The 21,032-nt window shown below is 37.1% G+C and overlaps 3 protein-coding genes across 3 annotated transcripts; all 3 read left to right on the forward strand.

The window, feature by feature from the left end:
* Positions 1-138: 138 nt before the first annotated feature.
* LOC149588275 (uncharacterized) lies at positions 139-19,080 on the forward strand. Its single transcript, XM_089862916.1, has 2 exons — positions 139-496; positions 16,414-19,080. Exon 2 carries the CDS (start codon positions 16,644-16,646, stop codon positions 18,237-18,239), a length of 1,596 nt encoding a protein of 531 aa, XP_089719042.1. The 5' UTR covers positions 139-496; positions 16,414-16,643; the 3' UTR covers positions 18,240-19,080.
* Positions 7,705-10,668, forward strand: LOC149588276 (uncharacterized). Its single transcript, XM_089862897.1, has 3 exons — positions 7,705-8,036; positions 10,418-10,613; positions 10,663-10,668. The coding sequence occupies exons 1-3, from the start codon at positions 7,705-7,707 to the stop codon at positions 10,666-10,668; spliced, it is 534 nt and encodes a 177-aa protein (XP_089719023.1).
* LOC149588277 (gustatory receptor for sugar taste 64f-like) lies at positions 10,606-12,230 on the forward strand. The gene is made up of 2 exons (XM_089862917.1): positions 10,606-11,028; positions 11,789-12,230. Exons 1-2 carry the CDS (start codon positions 10,770-10,772, stop codon positions 12,166-12,168), a joined length of 639 nt encoding a protein of 212 aa, XP_089719043.1. The 5' UTR covers positions 10,606-10,769; the 3' UTR covers positions 12,169-12,230.
* Positions 19,081-21,032: the final 1,952 nt, after the last annotated feature.

Below are 21,032 nucleotides of genomic sequence, written 5' to 3' on the forward strand. Positions count from 1 at the left end.
ATTGGTTGGTTTCATTGCTTGATTTAGTCATAATAATTCTGCAGGTTGAGACGAAAAGTAGACTGCGCGTGCGCGAGTGAACCAAGCGCGGCTTTGACCTTTTAACCTGTAGCTCGTCCGTTCTTGTTAGTTTTGGTTTTCGCGAAACCAATGAGTTGTGTGCTGTCGGTCTAATCCAAATGAAATCAACTTGTTTATATTTAAGTATGATATAAATTTTAATTTCCAGCAAATCCCATATTATTTTTTATGGCTTTTAATCAGAAACATGTTACATTAAAAAATATAGTAGTTGAGAACTTTTCAAATCCAACGGAACATTCGTAGAAGGGAAGGGCGTCGGCCATTGCTTCAACTTGTCTAGTCTAGTTTGGGTAACTCAACATTCATTGTTACGGTTTTGTGCTTTGAACATCAAGGATTTACTGAACTATTCTACGTACTGCGTGTGTTCAAATAAGTGAATTACTTTATGTTGGAGGACTTTCTTCCAAAGGTAGGTATAATTATAATATAAATAATAGATTAGGCCTATTCTTCACAATAGTAGGAGGAGTGTATTTAGTGTCAATGAACATCTGAGTACCGTCTTGGTACCATTGAGTTGGCCAAAATTATACTTAAACCTTACTTCAAACTCAATGCGCGTAAACGGGTAGTTTACTAGTTTCTGTCACAGAAGTAGCTGAACATGGTTAATTATCTCCACGTAAGATCTAAATGGATAAACTGACCAGTTCATTCAGGGTTGTATTTTAGTTGAATGGGGAGGGAAGTGTTCTCTACTTTGCATCTTTAAATTAATATTACAAGGACATGTTTTGAAGTGGACCATCCTTCTGGCATGGTGCAGGTTTTGCTTATTATTCTTGAATATAACTGAATGTTAAGTAGGCAACTGGCAACTTTTCACTTGTCATTTCAATCTCAGTTTGTGCTTATACAAAAGAAATCAAATGTAGTAGCTTGTTTGAAAGTGTGATAAATTCTGTCTACTAGCTTGTTATTAGTGGTTAATCACTATTTAGGTTTTATACTTGCTGGTAAGACCTGGGAAAGTTCAACATCAGCGCGTTGCGTAGCGTATATGTTTTCCCGCGTTTTTAGGGTCTCCAACAGATGTCGCTATGACCGTATTGAAAGGTTTTGGCGCTAAAGTGTAGTAAATTTAGGACAAAAGGGCGCCAATGAAATATCATATAGGAACAAATAAGAATTTGGTTATAAAATAACTCTAGAATTCATTCAACCAATAACTTTTGAGAAACAAACAGAGAACCCGATTTGTACTTGAAATAATTCTTTACAGAAATGATATCTTGCCAAAAGCTCTCTGCAATCTTGTCAAACACAATGTATTTACAGAAGTTTACTTTGACTATTCGCTTGGAAAATGATAAAAGCCTATGTTTTTCTTGTCAAATTCGGTATAAAACGCGTAGGATGCGTCCATCTTTGGTTATAGAAGTGTTTTCAGTCAATAGATCAGAAAAGATATTTTTATGTACAGGGTGTTTCTGATAAGAAGTGGGGTGGCGTAGCGGTTAGCGCTTTCGCCTCGCAGCAAAAGGATCCCGGGTTCGATCCCGGACTGTGGCACCGGGTGAAAATCTGGGAAGAAATCCTTCTGCGTAGAGTTTGCAAGTTCTCTCCCCGCTTGTTAAAAGGAGTTTTCCTCCGCGGTCTAACCCGGTTTCTCCTTTCCATCAAAACTTGCAGAGGTTAACGGTAATAGTTAGTGTAGGGCGTTGTAGGTTAGCTGTGGCATAGGGGCTAGCCACCACCCCTCTATGCATTGTAAAGGGACCCACCTGTAAATAAGTCGCGAGTTGACTTAGTGTGGATATCCCTTCCTAGACCAAGCTTAGAAAGTCTGCATCCATAAATTGAGGGGGATGTTCTTTGTGTGATTTTGAGTCGAAAATGAAACTTATATGATATTTTGACGTCTGGGCCACTGTTTCAAGTTAAGATTGGAGTATTTTAGGGATGACCCCCTAATTAAATTAGAAATCTTTCTCTTTCAGTTTCGTCAAACAATAATTTTTTTAACACCCGGTATAATTTTACTCATTAAATAAAATAGTCTACAGATTATTCTCGGCTATAATTTGAAGGTCACCAACTAGGGTTAAATTCCATATTGGATTTTAGCAGAAGGATATAATAATTGACTTCGAAAGAAGTGTACCAACCACAAAGCGGTGGGGTAATTGTGACATGATTCGTCCCAACATCATTTTATATTTGGAGTGTTGAAAGTTACTAAACCGAATCACATACGCGATAAATAGTTCCCTTATCAATACTCTATTAGCGCTGCTTAACTATTTGCCAAGGTGCATGCTCTAGTCTTTTTTTGTGAGTTGAAAATAAAGGAATGTAGGGAAGATCGAAGTACGCCCTTCTTTTTGATTTCTTCTCCAAGAATGCCAAATGTAGGCAGAAATGTACAAAGTTGCCATATACAGCAAATCCTCAAAGGATGGGAGAGAGAATGCCGAGAAATTTTCGCTCGAATCACGCGTCTTTTCCCTATATACCTCTATGTGAAATCCGAAGGGGCGCTGATAGTAATTTTAGAAGCACTTATGGATTATCCAATAATTGGCGGAATTGTTGAAAGGAGGGGGAAACTTTTCTACTGCTTTTACGATCTATACTATCAGAAGGGGATAATAGAAGAAGGATGACACTCTGTATCCTCTTAATACTTCAGTTATGTAATTCATGATTCTTCCCAGGCTGACCCTACCCTTTTTGTTTGCTCTCCCGCTCATCAAACTTCAGATGGGCATCGCACCGTGCTAGGGTGCATTCTATAACTGTTTGGTATTTACAAAATCCTCAGCAATCAACCCACAAATCTTGATTGTCTTGACATGGGGGGACAAAAACACACAAGCGCATGCGCCTTGGCAAATAGTTAAGCGCTAATAGAGTAATGATGAGGGAACTATTTACATGGAGTATGTGATTCGGTTTAGTAACCTTGAACACTCCAAATGTAAAATGATGTTGGGAAGAATGACGTTACACTTACCCCGCTTTGTGGTACACTTCTCTCGAAGAGAAGTATTATATACTTCTGATACTATGGATCTGATAGACCACTATAGGGATGGGAAAACCGCTGTACGCACAGGGCCGGACACTAGAAAAATTTCTTATAGGACATGTGTTCAGGGAAAATTTATGGGACATTGTCCATTGCAGTGTGAATGAAAAAGTATTATTGCAAAAATAGTGTCGCATCTTCACAGTTAAGCTATCAAAACTTCATAAAAATTTATTGATCAAAATGTCCAGTGACCCCCTTATATGACATTTTAAAATATTATTGGACATGTCTAGTGTCCTGTACTTATTTCCCGGCTGATGCGCGCGCATACCGGAAGCTTAGAGGAAAACTTTCAGAGCGAGAACACTGTATACAATCTTTCTACTCCCCCTCTTGATAAGATGGTTGAAAGCTTTTTGGTAGTGGATAGCCCCTCGGGTTATAGGGATAAAGAGGTAAGAAGAATGTAGGCTGCTCCTGGCCACTGTGGAATATTGGTTTACATTCAACGCGGCTCTATATGAACGCCAACGCATTCTCCGTTCCTAGGTAGTAAGGGCGTAAGGGTTGGGAGCCATTCTGAGGTGGTTTTTTTTTTTAACAAAAGTCGAATTTTCCCCCTCGTTGGGCTTTCGAAGGTCTGCTGGGAATAGCACTTCCTGTATGTCATTAAAGAAACTTAAAAACACTATACAAAGACTTTGATGAAAGATTGCGACATTAAAGATAAGCAAAGTAATCATGGGAATTCCCAAGTAATGTGATAACTACTCTTAATTTCTCATTGCATTGAAGAGATATTTTAAACAATTTAACGGCTATTTCGTGGACAGTTTAAGAGTACCATTCATTTAAAAGTATACCGTTGGCTAGAATTTTTTTCTTTTTTAATTAATTAATTGGAATCATGTTTTTATCTGCAATATTAACGAGAGCAATTAAAGTTTCCTTGAGTTTATTTTAAAGAAACGCGTAACGGGCGGACTCTAACCCTTTCGTATAAGCCACTCCCTTTCTCTTTAATACGTATATCAGCCAATCAGTGGCTTTTAAATTATAACCTAAGAAAAATCTCTATTCTAGCTCAATATACATAATCAAAATGTGTTCCATAATTTTTAGTTCAATTGCATGACGGACACCCTTAAGTGTTATCATAAGTTTATAAGATATGTTCTGTAAGTATGACACTACTCTACATCGTAATGCTAGAGACTTACACCTCGAGCTAGTTCGAGAACGACGGAAGCGAGAATTGAAGTCCTACACTCGGTTAATTTTGCAGGACTTCCATCTTCATATTACTAAGCCTTTGATATGCAGTTCCTCACCAGGCGTCGCTTTACCTCGATTCTATGACCTACCTCCCTCACTTCAAAACAAGCTCCAGTTTGTAACCAGTGACAAACTTATGGAACATATCTTATGAACTTATGGTGTTATATATAAATTCCAATGAGAAGGGAACGATGGTCTCAAGGGACCTTTGCGGTGGTGCATATTGTTTGCTTGTCGTCCTATATCTACTTATCTTTGGGGCAGCCCGCGGGAAGTTTGATTCAAGGAAGGCGCGGAGTTTAGTCTGTGCTCTGAAAGCAAAACAAATTACCCCCATAAAAGCTTTTATGTGTATTCAATTCGCAACCCGTTATTGCCGCCGCGGCCAACGCCGCTCAATTCAAGAGATTTTTGCTCTCTATGAATTTTCCCAGAACCCTCGCGTTTACGTTGACCTGAAAATTAAACTTTTACATCTTCCATGACTTCCAAAATAGATATTGTTGAGCGCAGGGAGAGAAAGGTTCAACAACCATTTAAAACTTATTTAAATTTTGCCACATTTTCAGGGCTTGCTGCTCTTGGCTGTTACCTTAAGGCTATTAGTTTGACTTACCCTGTAGTAGTAGTAGTAGTAGTAGTAGTAGTAGTGCCACAGTCCCGCCTTCAGCAGAATCAAATTTATCGTGCGACATTTTTAAGCGTCGAGAGAAAATGATTTGGTTCTAACTTTAAAAATTTTGGTTCCTATTTTTATCATAAAAAGTCCCTTCCCCCCCTCCCCTTGATTTGGTAGGAGCCCTGCCTGCCATACAGGGTCATTTGTCCAAATCCAAACCAAGGTAATGATTTTCCAAGCGAATGAGTTTCTTTGCTTTTACGAGCGATGCGAAATTAGCCACTGTCCTTTCTCTTTTCTTTCGAAATTGTTTCCATTATACTCCCCTTAATATATATATATATATAGATACACTATGGATATAACCCTATATACGCGAAACAATGATGTGGCAAGGAAAAAAATTGAGTCAATTAAACGAATTCCCTCTTTGGTTAAAAACAAGAAACGTTACGACGAAGTAATATTAATATCTACGTGCAGTGTTAGGGTAACTAAAAACAAGTTGGGAAATCAAAACTAACCTCTCCGAGTCGAGACGTGCAATTAAGAGGTTTTTCTTATATAATTAAATAAATATAATTGATATTAATTGTTATAATCGTCATTAATTTAGCTTAATTATAGTTAAATCGTTTTAAGAAACTTTATTCCTAAAATCATTTTAAACATAGCTATTGTTGACGTTTGAATTCAAGCCTACGCCCCTTTAACAATTTTTGGAAATTTAGGGTATATAAAGCGATTGATTCACAATAAATGAAAAGAAAACCCGCAATTGCGTGAACCTTTGGTGGACGCCCTGCCATTGGGAGGCTAGCCGTTTCTCATAACCCTAGCCGATCGCCGCGTATTTCTTAACCCTAGCGATGATAGTGGAGTAGAAAGATTCTATTATTCGTGTTCCTAGGCTCCACACACACACATCCACAAACACGTCACAAACATACACACATTAATACCCATCCCATAACCTATCTTTATGGTAGATAAAAACAAGGAATATGGCAGGCCCTGAACTCAACGGAAAAAATGTTTCTTATTTTTTTCCTTCTGAAGTATATCGTGTTTCAGATTGTTGTTTGTTATAAGGTGGTCCTTAAGGAAGATGAGATTCGGGAGGGGAGCTATAGTGGATGAGGGGAATTGAATGGGAATAATAAGGGAATGGGACACCGCGTTCTCGCGCACGTCCTTAATAACCGGAAAGAGGTAGTGAGTATCATCGAAAGACGTGATATGCGGAAATGTCTAACGAGCTTATCTTGTTGACAAACATTTTTTTCCATGCTCTTGTGGCTTTGTGGTGAAGAAATGATACTTATATACCTAAATACCTATTAAGTCTATCAAGAATTCATAGATTTCATCAACTTGGAATCTTTAAGAGGCCATAGACTTTTTCACTCAGGGAGCCCAGGGGTCCTATAATTGATGTAAAATCATATATTTTTCACCCTGTCCTATATTATCCTATACTTTCATGAAATCTCCTATAATATCCCTTATTTTTGACTTAGTCCAAGTTTTCCTATAGTTTAGCATCAAGTTTATCAAAATTTTGCTATTTTATTGAGATCACATTTGACTAGACACCGAAATTGTGGACCTTGCTCATGATTTTTTATATGTTATATTTTAATTAAGTTCCTCTTTTCTAAGTAAAATTCAATTTGTTTCTTTTTTTTTTTAGGTTTTTGTACATAGTTTAAGCCAAAATATTATTATCATAAGTTTATCAGGCATGATAAACTTATGGTATTATACATGAGCATTTTTATACCTATATTTTCGTATAAAACCACATTATTTCTCCTATAAAATTCCAAAATTCCGAAAAAAAAACTACTTTTCATATAAGGAATTTAAATTTTGTGCTATATTACAAAAGTTCAACTTGTGGGGATACTATTTAGAAATTGTTTACTATTTTGGTTCTCGATGTTTATAGCGAAAAAATTATTTTTACCTTGCATTTCTTCTTTAAACTATATTATAATTCAATTTTGGGAAATCAACAGCTGGGAAATCTGACGTAATATCGTTAAGGAGAAATTTGAAGGGTGGTACCACCGTTTACAACGTTATATTGATTTAATTGGAAAATTCATTTTTCCTATAAAATAAATGGCCGTAAAGGTATCACCATTTCAACTATACCAAAGCCAAATGATCATTTAACATATAGGCAATACCTAAAATCGGAAAGGGGATAATATAAGAAGGATGACACTCTGTATCATCTTATTACTTTAGTTATGTAACATGATTCTTCCCAGGCGAGGGCCCCATTTTGGTTCGCTCTCCCGCTCATCAAACTTCAGATGCTAGGGTGAATTCTAAATCCTTAGCAATGAACCCACAAACCTTGATTGTCTTGACGTGGGACAAAAACACACAAGCGCATGCGTGCGCCTTGGCAAATATAGTTAAGCGCTAATAGATATAGTAATGATGAGTGAACTATTTATCGCGTACGTGATTCGGTTTAGTAAATGTAAAATGAGGTTGGGAAGAAGCATATTACAATTACCCGGCCGCTTTGTGCTCGGACACTTCTCTCGAAGAGAAGTATTATATACTTCTGGTGAAATTAAAAAAACAAGAAAACAATATGACCTTCGAGTATTTTCTCGCGATTTGATAAATGTAAAACCCTTTAGTAACCAACCGAGTTTAGTCAGAGAACGTCGTATCAGTGCTGCTATTTTGATTCAGTATTAACATTGAACATCATCCTATCATGATGGACTCGCGAAGAAGCGGTTTTTTTCGGGAAAAGTCAAAGGTTAAGAAAGTAAGAGCCGTTTGGACTACCGAATCCTTCGAAGAAGAAACGCGAACCGTTGATAAGAAAACTTCGCATTATTTAAGAGGGATTTTAAACTCCCTTCGGTTTCTGGGCCAGTATCCGACCTTTGTTGATACGGATACAACTGGAAATAGTAAAGAATACCAGGCGAAAGTTAACTACGTTCCTTGTACCAGGAGATTGCTGCAGTTATGGGAAATGTTAGCTCTGATTCTGTTGCACTTGGACCTGCTGCATAATACGTTTCGATCTCGTTACAGATTCAAGTAAGAATTAATAGTTAATTGTGTAAGAAATAAAGTATTCCCAAGAAACAAAGGTTGCCCTCAAGAGCCCCCGTCTTTGTTAATTATTGACCACTTTTCATTTTATCATAAGTTTATGAGATATGTTTCATAAGGTTGTCACTGGTTACAAACTGGAGCTTGTCATGAAGTGAGGGAGGTAGGTCATAGATTCGAAGTAAAGCGACGCCTGGTGAAGCGCTGTTATAGGAATAGTACAGACTACAACAGGGAGCCCAGCGGTCCTATAATTCCTATATTTATGCACATATTCTATATTATCCTATAATTTCATGAAAGGTCCTATAATATCCCATACTTTTGACTTAGTCGAAGTTTTCGTATAGTTTAGCATCAAATGTATCAAAATTTTGCTCTTTTATCGAGATTACATTTGACTATAGGCACACAAAATTTGGGAGCTCGGTTTGTTACATATTTTAACAGAGATAGATGTAATTTTAGAAGCAGGAATGGAGAACGGTTAGTATTTACTTCAGTCCGACTCATAGCTCGGTATAGAGCCCCTCCCTCCAACACGTACGTAACGAAAAGTTTAAATTATCTTATTGGCTCGCTTAATCTACGTTTTGATGACAGGGACGGCAAAAATACGTAATTAATTTTTACCTCTGTCGCTATGACCCGCCTCTTCTTTCATACCCCCCTCAGTCCCTGGGAAGGGGGTCCGGGACTTTGACGCGCGCCCAGATTACTCTGTTCTCCATTCCTGCTTCTACAATTACATCTATCCCTGATTTTAATAATAAAGTTCCTCATTTCAAAATAAAATCTAATTTTTTTTTGAGATATTATATGAGTGTAGTCGTAAGTCTCTTGCATTATGAGAATGGCTAGTGTCATACTTATGGAACATATCTAATAATTAGCTTATGATGTTAAGAGGCAAACTTATTATCAAAGGCTTAGGTACTTTAAAGGAAAATTTCCCGCTAGATTTTAATAAAACGATGAATATTTCAAATTGAAAACTTTCGTGACCATCTACAATTTTAAAAGAAGATACGCTAGTAATAAACTAATTTTAAAGTTTCATATACGCGTTGAGCCCCTCTCAGCAGAGATAAGCCCCTATTCGACGAATACGTCAGTTCGTACTTCTCGATGTTCAATAGAATATTATAGTTCTCTGTTTTCATCTTCGCATTGAGGCCAGACGTCAGCGAGCACGAATGAGGAGGAGTCTTGGAGATGGAGAGACCGAATGCTCCGTCAGCCCGCCCCCTTCTCGGTATCAGAGTTCCGCACATGGGCAATCGAGGCAACAGAGAGATGAAAAAAATATGAGAGGTTGGTTTACGGCCAGTATTCTTAACTGATCACGTGACGTCTGGCTCCTCGGCTGTGCGCCGAGCTAGGTGCGCGTGAGAGAGATACCGGGTTGTGCCGTTATAGATACCTTCGCTCTATGACGCTCCTTCTTATACGTGCTCACTGCCTGAGACGTGTAGACGTCTTCGAGAAACCTTAATTATTCTTACCAGCTTTAATTATTGTAGCTGTCTACGTAGTTTCAATTTGAAATATTTATGGTGAACTTTCAAATGAAAAATAAAAAATTTTAGCTTTAAAATTTACTGTAGTTTGAAATTTGATAGCAGAAGAAAGTAAAGCTAACCGTGTCTTTAAGTTTCATTTTGACTAAGAAAAATCTCCAAAACAAGTCGGTCACGTGCCACGAGAGCCACCTCGCTCCTTGAAATTCTTTTCACAGGGAGCCCAGTGGTCCTATAATTCCTAAAAAATCCTATATTTTTGAATCTGTCCTATATTATCATTTAATTTCATGGAAGTTCCTATAATATTCTATATTTTTGAGCTTGTCCTATATTATCTTATAATTTCATCCTATATTTTTGACTTAGTCCAAGTTTTCGTATATTTTAGCATCAGATTTATCAAAATTTAGCTCTTTTTATCGAGATCACATTTGACTAAACACCGAAGTAAAATCCACTTTATTATTTTTTTTTGTGATTTTTCTGCATAGTTTAAGAATAGTTAAGTATTATATATGAGCAGTTTTAGTCCTATATTTTCCTATGAAACACATTTTTTCTCCTATAAAATCCTATAATTTTTGGCTGGGATTTCTGCTTGTTTAAAAACACTGACTGCCCAGGCATATTTAGTTTTCCACATCACGATGAAATATATTAAAAAAATCATATTCCACGAAAATTATTGTTCTTATGAAAAATTTGAAACTACTTTCTCGGCTTTAGTTTTCAAATATTTATCGCGTTGTAATGGCGACTTGGGAATGCTTTCTTCATCTAAATTCACTGTAAAACCAAACTAATTTAATCTTAATTTCTTTAATTGAAACTAAATTCTTATAGAAAATATGATTTCTGGGTTGCATCCTCCAATTTCGGTAGAACTTTGGCTGCAACCGTAACTTGCGATGTATTATTACTTCGAGTCCATCGTTTAAAAGAACTAATCAAATGGATGGACTTACTACCTGGGGAATCGGATGAAAGTAGCAAAATTACCAAACTCACCTTCAAACTCGCAATCACCTGCTGGTCTTTCGTCAGCCTAAAAACGTTGTTAGAATTTACTCTAGTCAATTCCGAATTAGATCTGAAAGCCTTCGGTGTGTCACAATGGTACGGGACCAGGATTCGAGATTGCTACGGATTTTACTACGCCCTAGCTTGGTTCCATACTGCGCTGCATCAAATTCTTATGCATGGCAATTTAATCATGCCGATTTACTTGTATCTCAGTCTTTCCTCACTGGCTTGTGGAAAGTTCGTTCGTTTTAATGAAATGTTGAAACACGATTCGGAAAATGTCAAGTCTTTGACGGCTTCCGCGGTGCGACATTATAGGCTGAGATTTTGCGAGTTGGCCTCTGTGGTGGAACTTATGGATGGGATTTTTTCTGGTCCCGTTATGCTTTGGTACTCCAGTTACTTGATGGCCGCTTGTGTCGAAGCTACGCGTAAGTCATGGTTGAAATTGTACCATTGCAGGGAGCCCAGCGGTCCCATAATTCCTATGAAATCATATATTTTTAAATCTGTCCTATATTATCGTATAGTTTCATGAAAGGACCTATAATATCCTATATTTTTGACTTAGCCGAAGTTTTCGTATAGTTTAGTATAAATGTTGCTCTTTATCGAGATTGCATTTGACTAGACACCGAAATTGCGAAGTTTGTTCAGGATTTTTTTAAATTAAGTTCCTCTTTTCTAAGTAAAATCCAATGTGATTTTTCTGTATAGTTTAAGCTAAAATAGTATTATAAATGATCATTTTTATTCCTATATTTTCCTATAAAAACTTATTTTTTCCCCTATAAAATCCTATAATTCCGGAAACAAAGGAATTAAAATTTTTCGCTGGGCTCCCAGAGGTTCGTCAAATATATAATTTAGGCTATAATAGGAAGTGATATTAAGTGTTGATAATCTCCCCTGCTAAACGTCATGCCCCCACCTAGCCAATCGGGCGCACTCACTAGTCTACCACTTTATAACCTTTGACGCCATTTTGTCCGAAAGGGGAGGAGCCACCTTAACCCTCATCCCTTTGGCCTCACTTTATTCTATGAATGACATCACAATATTGTCAGTTAAAACCTTTAGTTGAAACGCGTTGTATGATGATTGCAATTAAAAATTAATAATTGAAGGGGTAGCTATCCAGCAGCATTGAATTTCGACCACCAATAATAAGGTTTTGATTTGAAAATACAGGTCTTTTTGGTGGCGGAGTTGGGGAATCAGATACCAAGATGTACAGCGTTTGCGGAATAGCTCTGGACCTCGTTTACATGACGTCATGGTTCGTGGCGATATCCTTTTACGCCGCCCAAGTGACTGAAGATGCCCACGAGTGTTTGCCCTTGGTCCATCGGATGACCGTTAATCAAGAGGCTTGGAACAAAGAATTTTATAGTCAAGCTAGCCTTTTAACCAACCAACTTGCTACTCCGCAAGTCGCCTTGACTGGGTGGAACTTTTTCGAAATTGATCGAGGTGTTATATTAACGCTGGGTGGAGCCTTGTTGACTTACGTCGTGCTCATCATACAAATGGCGCCCGAAGCCGCGGCTGTTGCTGAGGAGAAAACTTAATTTACTGCCCCAAATCTTTCAAGTATACCAGGGATTGATTTAATTTTAGAAGTGGGAATGGAGAACGGTTAGTATTTACTTCAGTCCGACTCATAGCCCAGTATAGAGCACCTCCCTTCAACACGTAACGAAAAGTTTAAATTATCTTATTGGCTCATTTATTTTTTTCTACGTTTTGATGACGTTGCTGACGGGGACGGCGAAAAATACGCCATTCCTTTTTACCTCTGTCGCTATGACCCCGCCTCTTCTTTCATATCCCCCCTCCGTCCCGTGGAAGGGGGTCTGGGACTTTGACGCGCGCACCCAGATTACTCTGTTCTCCATTCCTACTTCTAAAATTACATGGATCCCTGATATACAAAGTCTAAATATTCATTGCGCTATTGTAAACACGCTTGGAAACTTTGCAAAGAAATTCATTGCATCTGCAAAAATTAACGCATCACGTGATTTAAAAAAACTTTACAAATTAAAGCAATAAATATTAAATGTTTTAAAAAAATATATCACGTTGGGTTGGGGTGGTGTCGTAAAGATAAAATGTTTCAAAAATCATTCCTAAGTTATTCATTCTATAAATTATTTATTAGGTTTACTGAATGCCTGTTTTATTGAAAATATAACATTTTTTTCAGAATTTTGACGATTCTATCCAGAGTAATTAGATCTCTTGGTGGGTTTCGAACGTGAATTGGCTTTACATTAAACGAAGGTTGCATGCTGTAATTAATAGGAGAGAACATTTATTTGTCATTGAAAATTATTTAAGAAGCACAAACGGTTCAATTCGGATTGAAAACTAACTACTCCCGAACACTACAATTATCGTCTAAACGTGTGCGGTGCACGCAATTCGGTTGAAAAACCACGTAGTTGCCATAAACCTAAAACGGTCTAAGGTTTACGCTCCTTTACTCTACCGATAAACTGCACAAATGCGAACACTGCCCTTTTTCGACAAAGTGCAAGTTCAATTTAAAGCCGCATTATAGATCCTTTCACGCCAACGCAAAACTGTACCGGTGCCATTTATGCCATAAATCCTTCAATGCAGAAAAAAAAATTTAAACACGCACAAAGAAACTCACCAAACTTAAAAATATACTTGAAAAAACACGCCTTGGTTCACTCGATTGATAAACCGTACAAGTGTGATTTTTCAGCAAAGCGTAAGTTTACCTGAACGTATCATGGAAAATTCTAACGAAAAGCCGTACAAGTGTGATTTGTGCGATTTTTCTGCAAGGCGTAAATGGAATTTAAATCAGCATAAGTTGGTACATTCTAACTATAAGCCGTACAAGTGTGATTTGTGCGATTTTTCTGCAAAGCGTAAATTCACTGTAAATCGGCACAAGTTGGTACATTCTAACAAAAAGCAGTACAAGTGTGATTTGTGCGATGTTTCTACAAAGCGTAAATGGAATTTAGATCAGCATAAGTTGGTACATTCTAAGGATAAGCCGTACAAGTGCGGTTTGTGCGATTTTTCTGCAAAGCAAAAATTCACTGTAAATCGGCACAAGTTGGTACATTCTAACGAAAAACCGTACAAGTGTGGTTTGTGCGATTTTTCTGCAAAGCGTAAGCGGAATATAGATCGGCACAAGATGGTACATTCTAACATAAAGCAGTACAAGAGTGATTTGTGCGATGTTTCTACAAAGCGTCAATACGCTTTAGATCAGCATAAGTTGGCACATTCTAACGATAAGCCGTACAAGTGTCGTTTGTGCGATTTTTCTGCAAAGCGTAAATGGGATGTAGATCGGCACAAGATGGTACATTCTAACGATAAACCGTACAAGTGTGATTTGTGCTTTTTTTCTGCTAAGCACAAATACAATTTATATTTGCATAAAGTGTTACACTCTAACGAAAAGTCGTACAAGTGTGATTTGTGCCATTTTTCTGCAAAGCGTAAATACACTTTAAATAAGCACAAGGTAGTACATTCTAACGAAAAACCGTACAAGTGTGATTTGTGCGATTTTTCTACAAAGCGTAAATGGACTTTAGATCGGCACACGAGAAAATGTTCTCACGAGAGACCACACAAATGCAATAGGTGCAATTTTACAACAAAGTTAAAGAAACATTTATCTTTACACCAAAGCAAAGTCCATCAGATAATTCATTCGAGCGACACCCGCAATGTTGCTGCCAAGAAAAAAGCAATTTTGAAACGCCAGATAATTAAGTGCGAACGATGTGATTTTACCACAAAGAACAAGAAAAGCATGCGAAAACACCAACGCGCTCATGAATTGTTAACCTGCACCAAATGCGGATTTACAACCGTTTACAAGCGGAAAATGTTAGTTCACGAAAAATACGCGCATATTAAAGACAAGTTTCTTCGATGCGACAAATGCGATTATTATTTTAAATCGAAAGAAAGCCTTGAAAAGCATAAAGAAAGGTGCATTGCAAACATTAAATGCAACTTATGCCAATTTTCCGCTTATTCCGAAGAAAGTTTACAAGAGCATAAAACAACGCAACATTGTTCCAATTTGGACAAAGATCCTGGTGCTTTCTGTACGAAAAACATTTGTTATCAGCTCGCCACCAACAATTGCCCCTGCAAGTAATAAGAATCATTTGCGCGTGTCTTTTTATCTTTACATTACCAAGAATGGGTTAATATTACTTGCAGCAGCTTAATATAGATAAGATTAAATATAACACGCTTAATTTTATTACTAGAGTCCTAGACGGGGACATCGTTATTCACCTTTTCAGTTAATTTATATAAATATATAAGTCTAGTCTTGTCAAATTCAGTAAAAGATTTAAATAAATTGTTTTGGTAAGATTATCATTTTAAATCGAAAAAAAAATCAAAAAGCGCTAGTGTATTTCAAAGTTTAAATGCGATTTTTCTACACTTACCTTAGAAACTAGAAAGTTAACAAAGAAAGATAACTATAATAAACTTATTTTGTAATTAATATAAAATGTCCAAGAAGGGCACATCGCTATTTATGTTTTCAGTTAATTTATTTAAATCTCAACCATTATACGCAAGTTGCACATATTCTTTGTTAAATCGAGTAAAAGCTTGTAATAAATTGTTTTTGTAAGTTACCAAATTTAAATTGTTTAAAAAAGAATGTAACGGTGATGTATTGTTTGATGCAAAACGAGAAAAATGATGTACTTGCATTGTATTTACTGTTGCTTTCGTTTATTAGTACGTATGTATCCCTAAATGGAAATAAAGATTTTGGTGATATTGTATTGCCTAATATGATCTTCAAGTCATACGCCGTGTAACATTGGCGTCACTGAGAGATGTTGCGCTGTGAGTGTTTCTTTCTGTCACCGCTTTCGCAGTTGGCAAATCGGATCAAACGTATATGTAATATCCGGGCAGTGTTCGTAGAATGCAATGTTGACTTCTACTCCATCATCGTTAGGGTTAAGATGTACCCGGCGATCGGCTAGGATTACGAGAAACGTCTAGCTTCCTTAAGACGGGATTTCCACCAAAGGTTCACGCAATTGCGCTAGTTCTTATACTTTATCGGGAATCGGCCAACTCATATACACTAAATTTCCAAAAATTGTTAAAGAGGCATACGCTGCAATTCAAACGTCAACAATACCTATGTTTAAAATGATTTTAAGAATAACGTTTCTTAACAAGATTTAACTAGAATTAAGGTACATTAATGACGATTAAAATAATTAATATCAATTATATTTCTTTTTACCTCTCCGAGTGAATATGACGTCACGGAGAGGCATTACACTGGACGTGTCTGTCTGGGTGTGTCTGCCACCGCGTTCGCAGTTGGCAAATCGGAGCAAACGTGTTCGCAATATTCGGACCGCGTTCGAAGTTCAAAGAAAGCAATATTGGCTCCTACTCCAATCCATCATCATCGTTAGGGTTAAGATGTACGGGGTGATCGGCTAGGGTTTCGAGAAACGTCCATCCTCCCAATGGCAGGGCTTCCACCAAAGGTTCACGCAATTGCGAGTTTTCTTATCATTTACTGTGAATCAATGGCATTATAAACCCTAAATTTATCAAAATTGTAAAAAAGGTGTTCGCTAGAAGTCAAACGTCAACAATAGCAAAGTTTAAAATGATTTTTATGAATAACGTTTCTAAAAACGACTTAACTAGAATTAAGGTAATTACTGACGAACCCAAGTGATTCTACCTATATAAATAATTCACATTACTGAATGCGTGTTTTATTGAATATTACTTTTTTTCTTCTTCTTCAGGATTTTGGCCATTGTGACCAGAGTAATTGGATCTCTTCTTGGACTTCGAACAGGAACTGGCGAGGAAAATAGAACTTTAATCGAATCTGGCAAGCTGTCTACAAAAAGGTTGCCTTACAACCATTTGAAACAACATTTATTTATCATCCTAACTAGTTTTCAAGAGGCACAAACGGTTCGATTCGGATTAAAAACTATTTGCTTCCGAACACTACGATTATCGTTTAAAAATGCGAGGTACACGCAATTCGGTCAAAAACCCGCGTAGTTGCCGTAAACCCGCAAAGGTTTGCGAGACTCGAATGATTTTAAGAAATCGCACGCGACTTTACTCGACCGAGAAACTGTACAAATGCGAACACTGCCCTTTTTCGACAAAGCTCAAGTTCAATTTGAAGCCCCATTATAGATCCTTTCACTCCGACGCAAAACTGTACCGGTGCCAATTATGCGATAAATCTTTCAAAGCACGAAAAAATTTAAAGACGCACGAAGAAACTCACCAACCAAATAATCTGCACAAATGTGACCAATGCCATTTTTCAACCAAAAGAAAACTCTACTTGAAAAAGCACGCCGTGGTCCATTCGACTGTCAAACCGTACAAGTGTGATTTGTGCGATTTTTCAGCAAAGCGTAAATGGAATTTATCTGTACATATGATGGTACATTTTGACGAAAAGCCGCACAAGTGTAATTTGTGCGATTTTTCTGCAAGACGTAAATGGAATTTACACGAACATATGTTGACACATTCTAGCGAAAGGCCGTACAAGTGTGATTCGTGCGATTACTCTACAAAACGCAAACGCTATTTAAATTCGCATAAATCTATACATTCTGTTGAAAAATCGTACAAATGCGGTTTCTGCGATTTCTCTGCAACGCGTAAATTGGTTTTAGTTCAGCACAAGATCGAACATTCTAACGATAAGCCGTACAAGTGTGATTTGTGCGATTTTTCTGCAAAGCTTAAGGCCAATTTAAATAAGCACAAGGTAGTACATTCTAACGAAAAACCGTACAAGTGTGATTTGTGCGATTTTTCTACAAAGCGTAAATGGACTTTAGATCAGCACAAGTTGGTACATTCTAACGATAAGCCGTACAAGTGTGATTTGTGCCATTTTTCTGCAAAGCGTAAATACACTTTAAATAAGCACAAGGTGGTACATTTTAACGAAAAACCGTACAAGTGTGATTTGTGCGATTTTTCTACAAAGCGTATATGGACTTTAGATCGGCACACGAGAAAATGTTCTCACGAGAGACCACACAAATGCAATAGGTGCAATTTTACAACAAAGTTTAAGAAACATTTATCTTTACACCAAAGCAAAGTCCATCAGATGATTCATTCGAGCCACACCCGCAATGTTGCTGCCAAGAAAAAGGCAATTTTGAAACGCCAGATATTCAAGAAGTGCGAAGAATGCGATTTTACCACAACATTCGCCAATGATTTAAAAGAGCACTATTGGTCGCACACCGAGGATAGACCGTTCAAATGCCAATTCTGCGATTTTCGTACTAAAGATAACTGGAGTTTAGAAAAACACTCGCAAAAGCACGATACGTTAAAATTGTTAGCATGCGACAAATGTAACTTTACCACGAAAGTCAAGAATAGCATGAAAACCCACCAACGCGCTCATGAATCGTTAACCTGCACCAAATGCGGATTTACAACCGTTTACAAGCGGAAAATGTTAGTTCACGAAAAATGCGCTCATCTTAAAGACAAGTTTCTTCGATGCGACAGATGCGATTATTATTTTAAATCGAAAGAAAGCCTTGAAAAGCATAATGTGCATTGCAAATATTAAATGCCAATTATGCGAATTTTCCGCTTATTCCGAAGAAAGTTTACAAGAGCATAAAACAACGCAACATTAATTCAATTTGGACAAAGATCCTGGAGATTTCTGCACTAGAAATATTTGTTATCAGCTCGCCACCAACAATTGCCCCTGCAAGAAATAAGAATCTATTGCGCGTGCCTTTTTGCTCGTTACATTACCAAGAATAAGTTTATATTACTTGCAGCTAAATATAGATAAGATTAGCTATAACACGCTTAATTTTACTAATTGATTCAAAATTTCCAAGACTGGCACGTCGTTATTCACATTTTCTATTAATTTATAATTTATATAAATCAGAACCATTAAGATTATAAATTTATTCTTGTCAAATTCAGTGAAAGATTTAATTAAATTGTTTTGGTAAGATCATTCGTTATTTTAAATCGAAATAAAGCCTCGAAAAGCGTTAAGTAACGTGTATTTCAAAGTTCAAATGCGATTTTGCTACACTCACCTTAGAAACTAGAAAGTTAACAAAGAAAGATAACTATAATAAACTTATTTTGTGATTAATTTAAAATGTCCAAGAAGGGCACATCGCTATTTATGTTTTCGGTTAATTTGTTTAAATCACAACCATTATACGCTAGTTGCACATATTCTTGTCAAATCCGGTAAAAGCTTTTAATAAATTGTTTTTGTAAGTTACCAAATTTAAATTGTTTAAAAAATAATAGATCGGTTATGTATTAATGTATTGTTTGATGTGAAACCAGCAAAATGATATACGTGCATTGTATTTACTGTTGCTTTCATTTATTAGTACGTACTTATCCCTAAATGGAAATAAAGATTTTGGTGATATTGTATTGCCTAATATGACCTTCAAGTTATACGCCGTGTGACAATGGCGTCACTGAGGGGTGTTACGATGTGAGTGTTTCTTTCTGTCACCGCTTTCGCAGTTGGCAAATCGGATCAAACGTATATGTAATATCCGGGCAGTGTTCGTAGAATGCAATGTTGACTTCTACTCCATCATCGTTAGGGTTAAGATGTACCCGGCGATCGGCTAGGATTACGAGAAACGTCTAGCTTCCTTAAGACGGGATTTCCACCAAAGGTTCACGCAATTGCGCTAGTTCTTATACTTTATCGGGAATCGGCCAACTCATATACACTAAATTTCCAAAAATTGTTAAAGAGGCATACGCTGCAATTCAAACGTCAACAATACCTATGTTTAAAATGATTTTAAGAATAACGTTTCTTAACAAGATTTAACTAGAATTAAGGTACATTAATGACGATTAAAATAATTAATATCAATTATATTTCTTTTTACCTCTCCGAGTGAATATGACGTCACGGAGAGGCATTACACTGGACGTGTCTGTCTGGGTGTGTCTGCCACCGCGTTCGCAGTTGGCAAATCGGAGCAAACGTGTTCGCAATATTCGGACCGCGTTCGAAGTTCAAAGAAAGCAATATTGGCTCCTACTCCAATCCATCATCATCGTTAGGGTTAAGATGTACGGGGTGATCGGCTAGGGTTTCGAGAAACGTCCATCCTCCCAATGGCAGGGCTTCCACCAAAGGTTCACGCAATTGCGAGTTTTCTTATCATTTACTGTGAATCTATCACCTTATAAACCCTAAATTTACAAAAATTGTGAAAAAGGGGTTCGCTAGAAGTCAAACGTCAACAATAGCTAAGTTTAAAATGATTTTATGAATAACGTTTCTTAAAACGACTTAACTAGAATTAAGGTAAATTACTGACGAGCCCAAGTGAATAAAGTGATTCTACCTATATAAATAATTCGCATTACTGAATGCGTGTTTTATTGAATATTACTTCTTTTTTCCTTCTTCTTCAGGATTTTGGCCATTGTGACCAGAGTAATTAGATCTCTTCTTGGACTTCGAACAGGAACTGGCGAGGAAAATAGAACTTTAATCGAATCTGGCAAGCTGTCTACAAAAAGGTTGCCTTACAACCATTTGAAACAACATTTATTTATCATCCTAACTAGTTTTCAAGAGGCACAAACGGTTCGATTCGGATTAAAAACTATTTGCTTCCGAACACTACGATTATCGTTTAAAAATGCGAGGTACACGCAATTCGGTCAAAAACCCGCGTAGTTGCCGTAAACCCGCAAAGGTTTGCGAGACTCGAATGATTTTAAGAAATCGCACGCGACTTTACTCGACCGAGAAACTGTACAAATGCGAACACTGCCCTTTTTCGACAAAGCTCAAGTTCAATTTGAAGCCCCATTATAGATCCTTTCACTCCGACGCAAAACTGTACCGGTGCCAATTATGCGATAAATCTTTCAAAGCACGAAAAAATTTAAAGACGCACGAAGAAACTCACCAACCAAATAATCTGCACAAATGTGACCAATGCCATTTTTCAACCAAAAGAAAACTCTACTTGAAAAAGCACGCCGTGGTCCATTCGACTGTCAAACCGTACAAGTGTGATTTGTGCGATTTTTCAGCAAAGCGTAAATGGAATTTATCTGTACATATGATGGTACATTTTGACGAAAAGCCGCACAAGTGTAATTTGTGCGATTTTTCTGCAAGACGTAAATGGAATTTACACGAACATATGTTGACACATTCTAGCGAAAGGCCGTACAAGTGTGATTCGTGCGATTACTCTACAAAACGCAAACGCTATTTAAATTCGCATAAATCTATACATTCTGTTGAAAAATCGTACAAATGCGGTTTCTGCGATTTCTCTGCAACGCGTAAATTGGTTTTAGTTCAGCACAAGATCGAACATTCTAACGATAA

Source organism: Phalangium opilio, unplaced genomic scaffold, assembly GCF_054372755.1.
Source record: "Phalangium opilio isolate 3A_F unplaced genomic scaffold, DU_Popi_V2 ptg000662l_1, whole genome shotgun sequence".
Taxonomy (NCBI): Eukaryota; Metazoa; Arthropoda; class Arachnida; order Opiliones; family Phalangiidae; genus Phalangium; species Phalangium opilio.

Excerpts from the sequence above, each read along its gene's own strand:
- LOC149588275 (XM_089862916.1), top strand. The coding sequence starts at position 16,644 with ATGCGAGGTACACGCAATTCGGTCAAAAACCCGCGTAGTTGCCGTAAA.
- LOC149588277 (XM_089862917.1), top strand. The coding sequence starts at position 10,770 with ATGCATGGCAATTTAATCATGCCGATTTACTTGTATCTCAGTCTTTCC. Across the intron at positions 11,029-11,788 it reads CGCTTGTGTCGAAGCTACGC|GTCTTTTTGGTGGCGGAGTT; the intron begins GTAAGTCATGGT and ends TTGAAAATACAG.
- LOC149588276 (XM_089862897.1), top strand. The coding sequence starts at position 7,705 with ATGGACTCGCGAAGAAGCGGTTTTTTTCGGGAAAAGTCAAAGGTTAAG. Across the intron at positions 8,037-10,417 it reads CGATCTCGTTACAGATTCAA|AAAATATGATTTCTGGGTTG; the intron begins GTAAGAATTAAT and ends AAATTCTTATAG.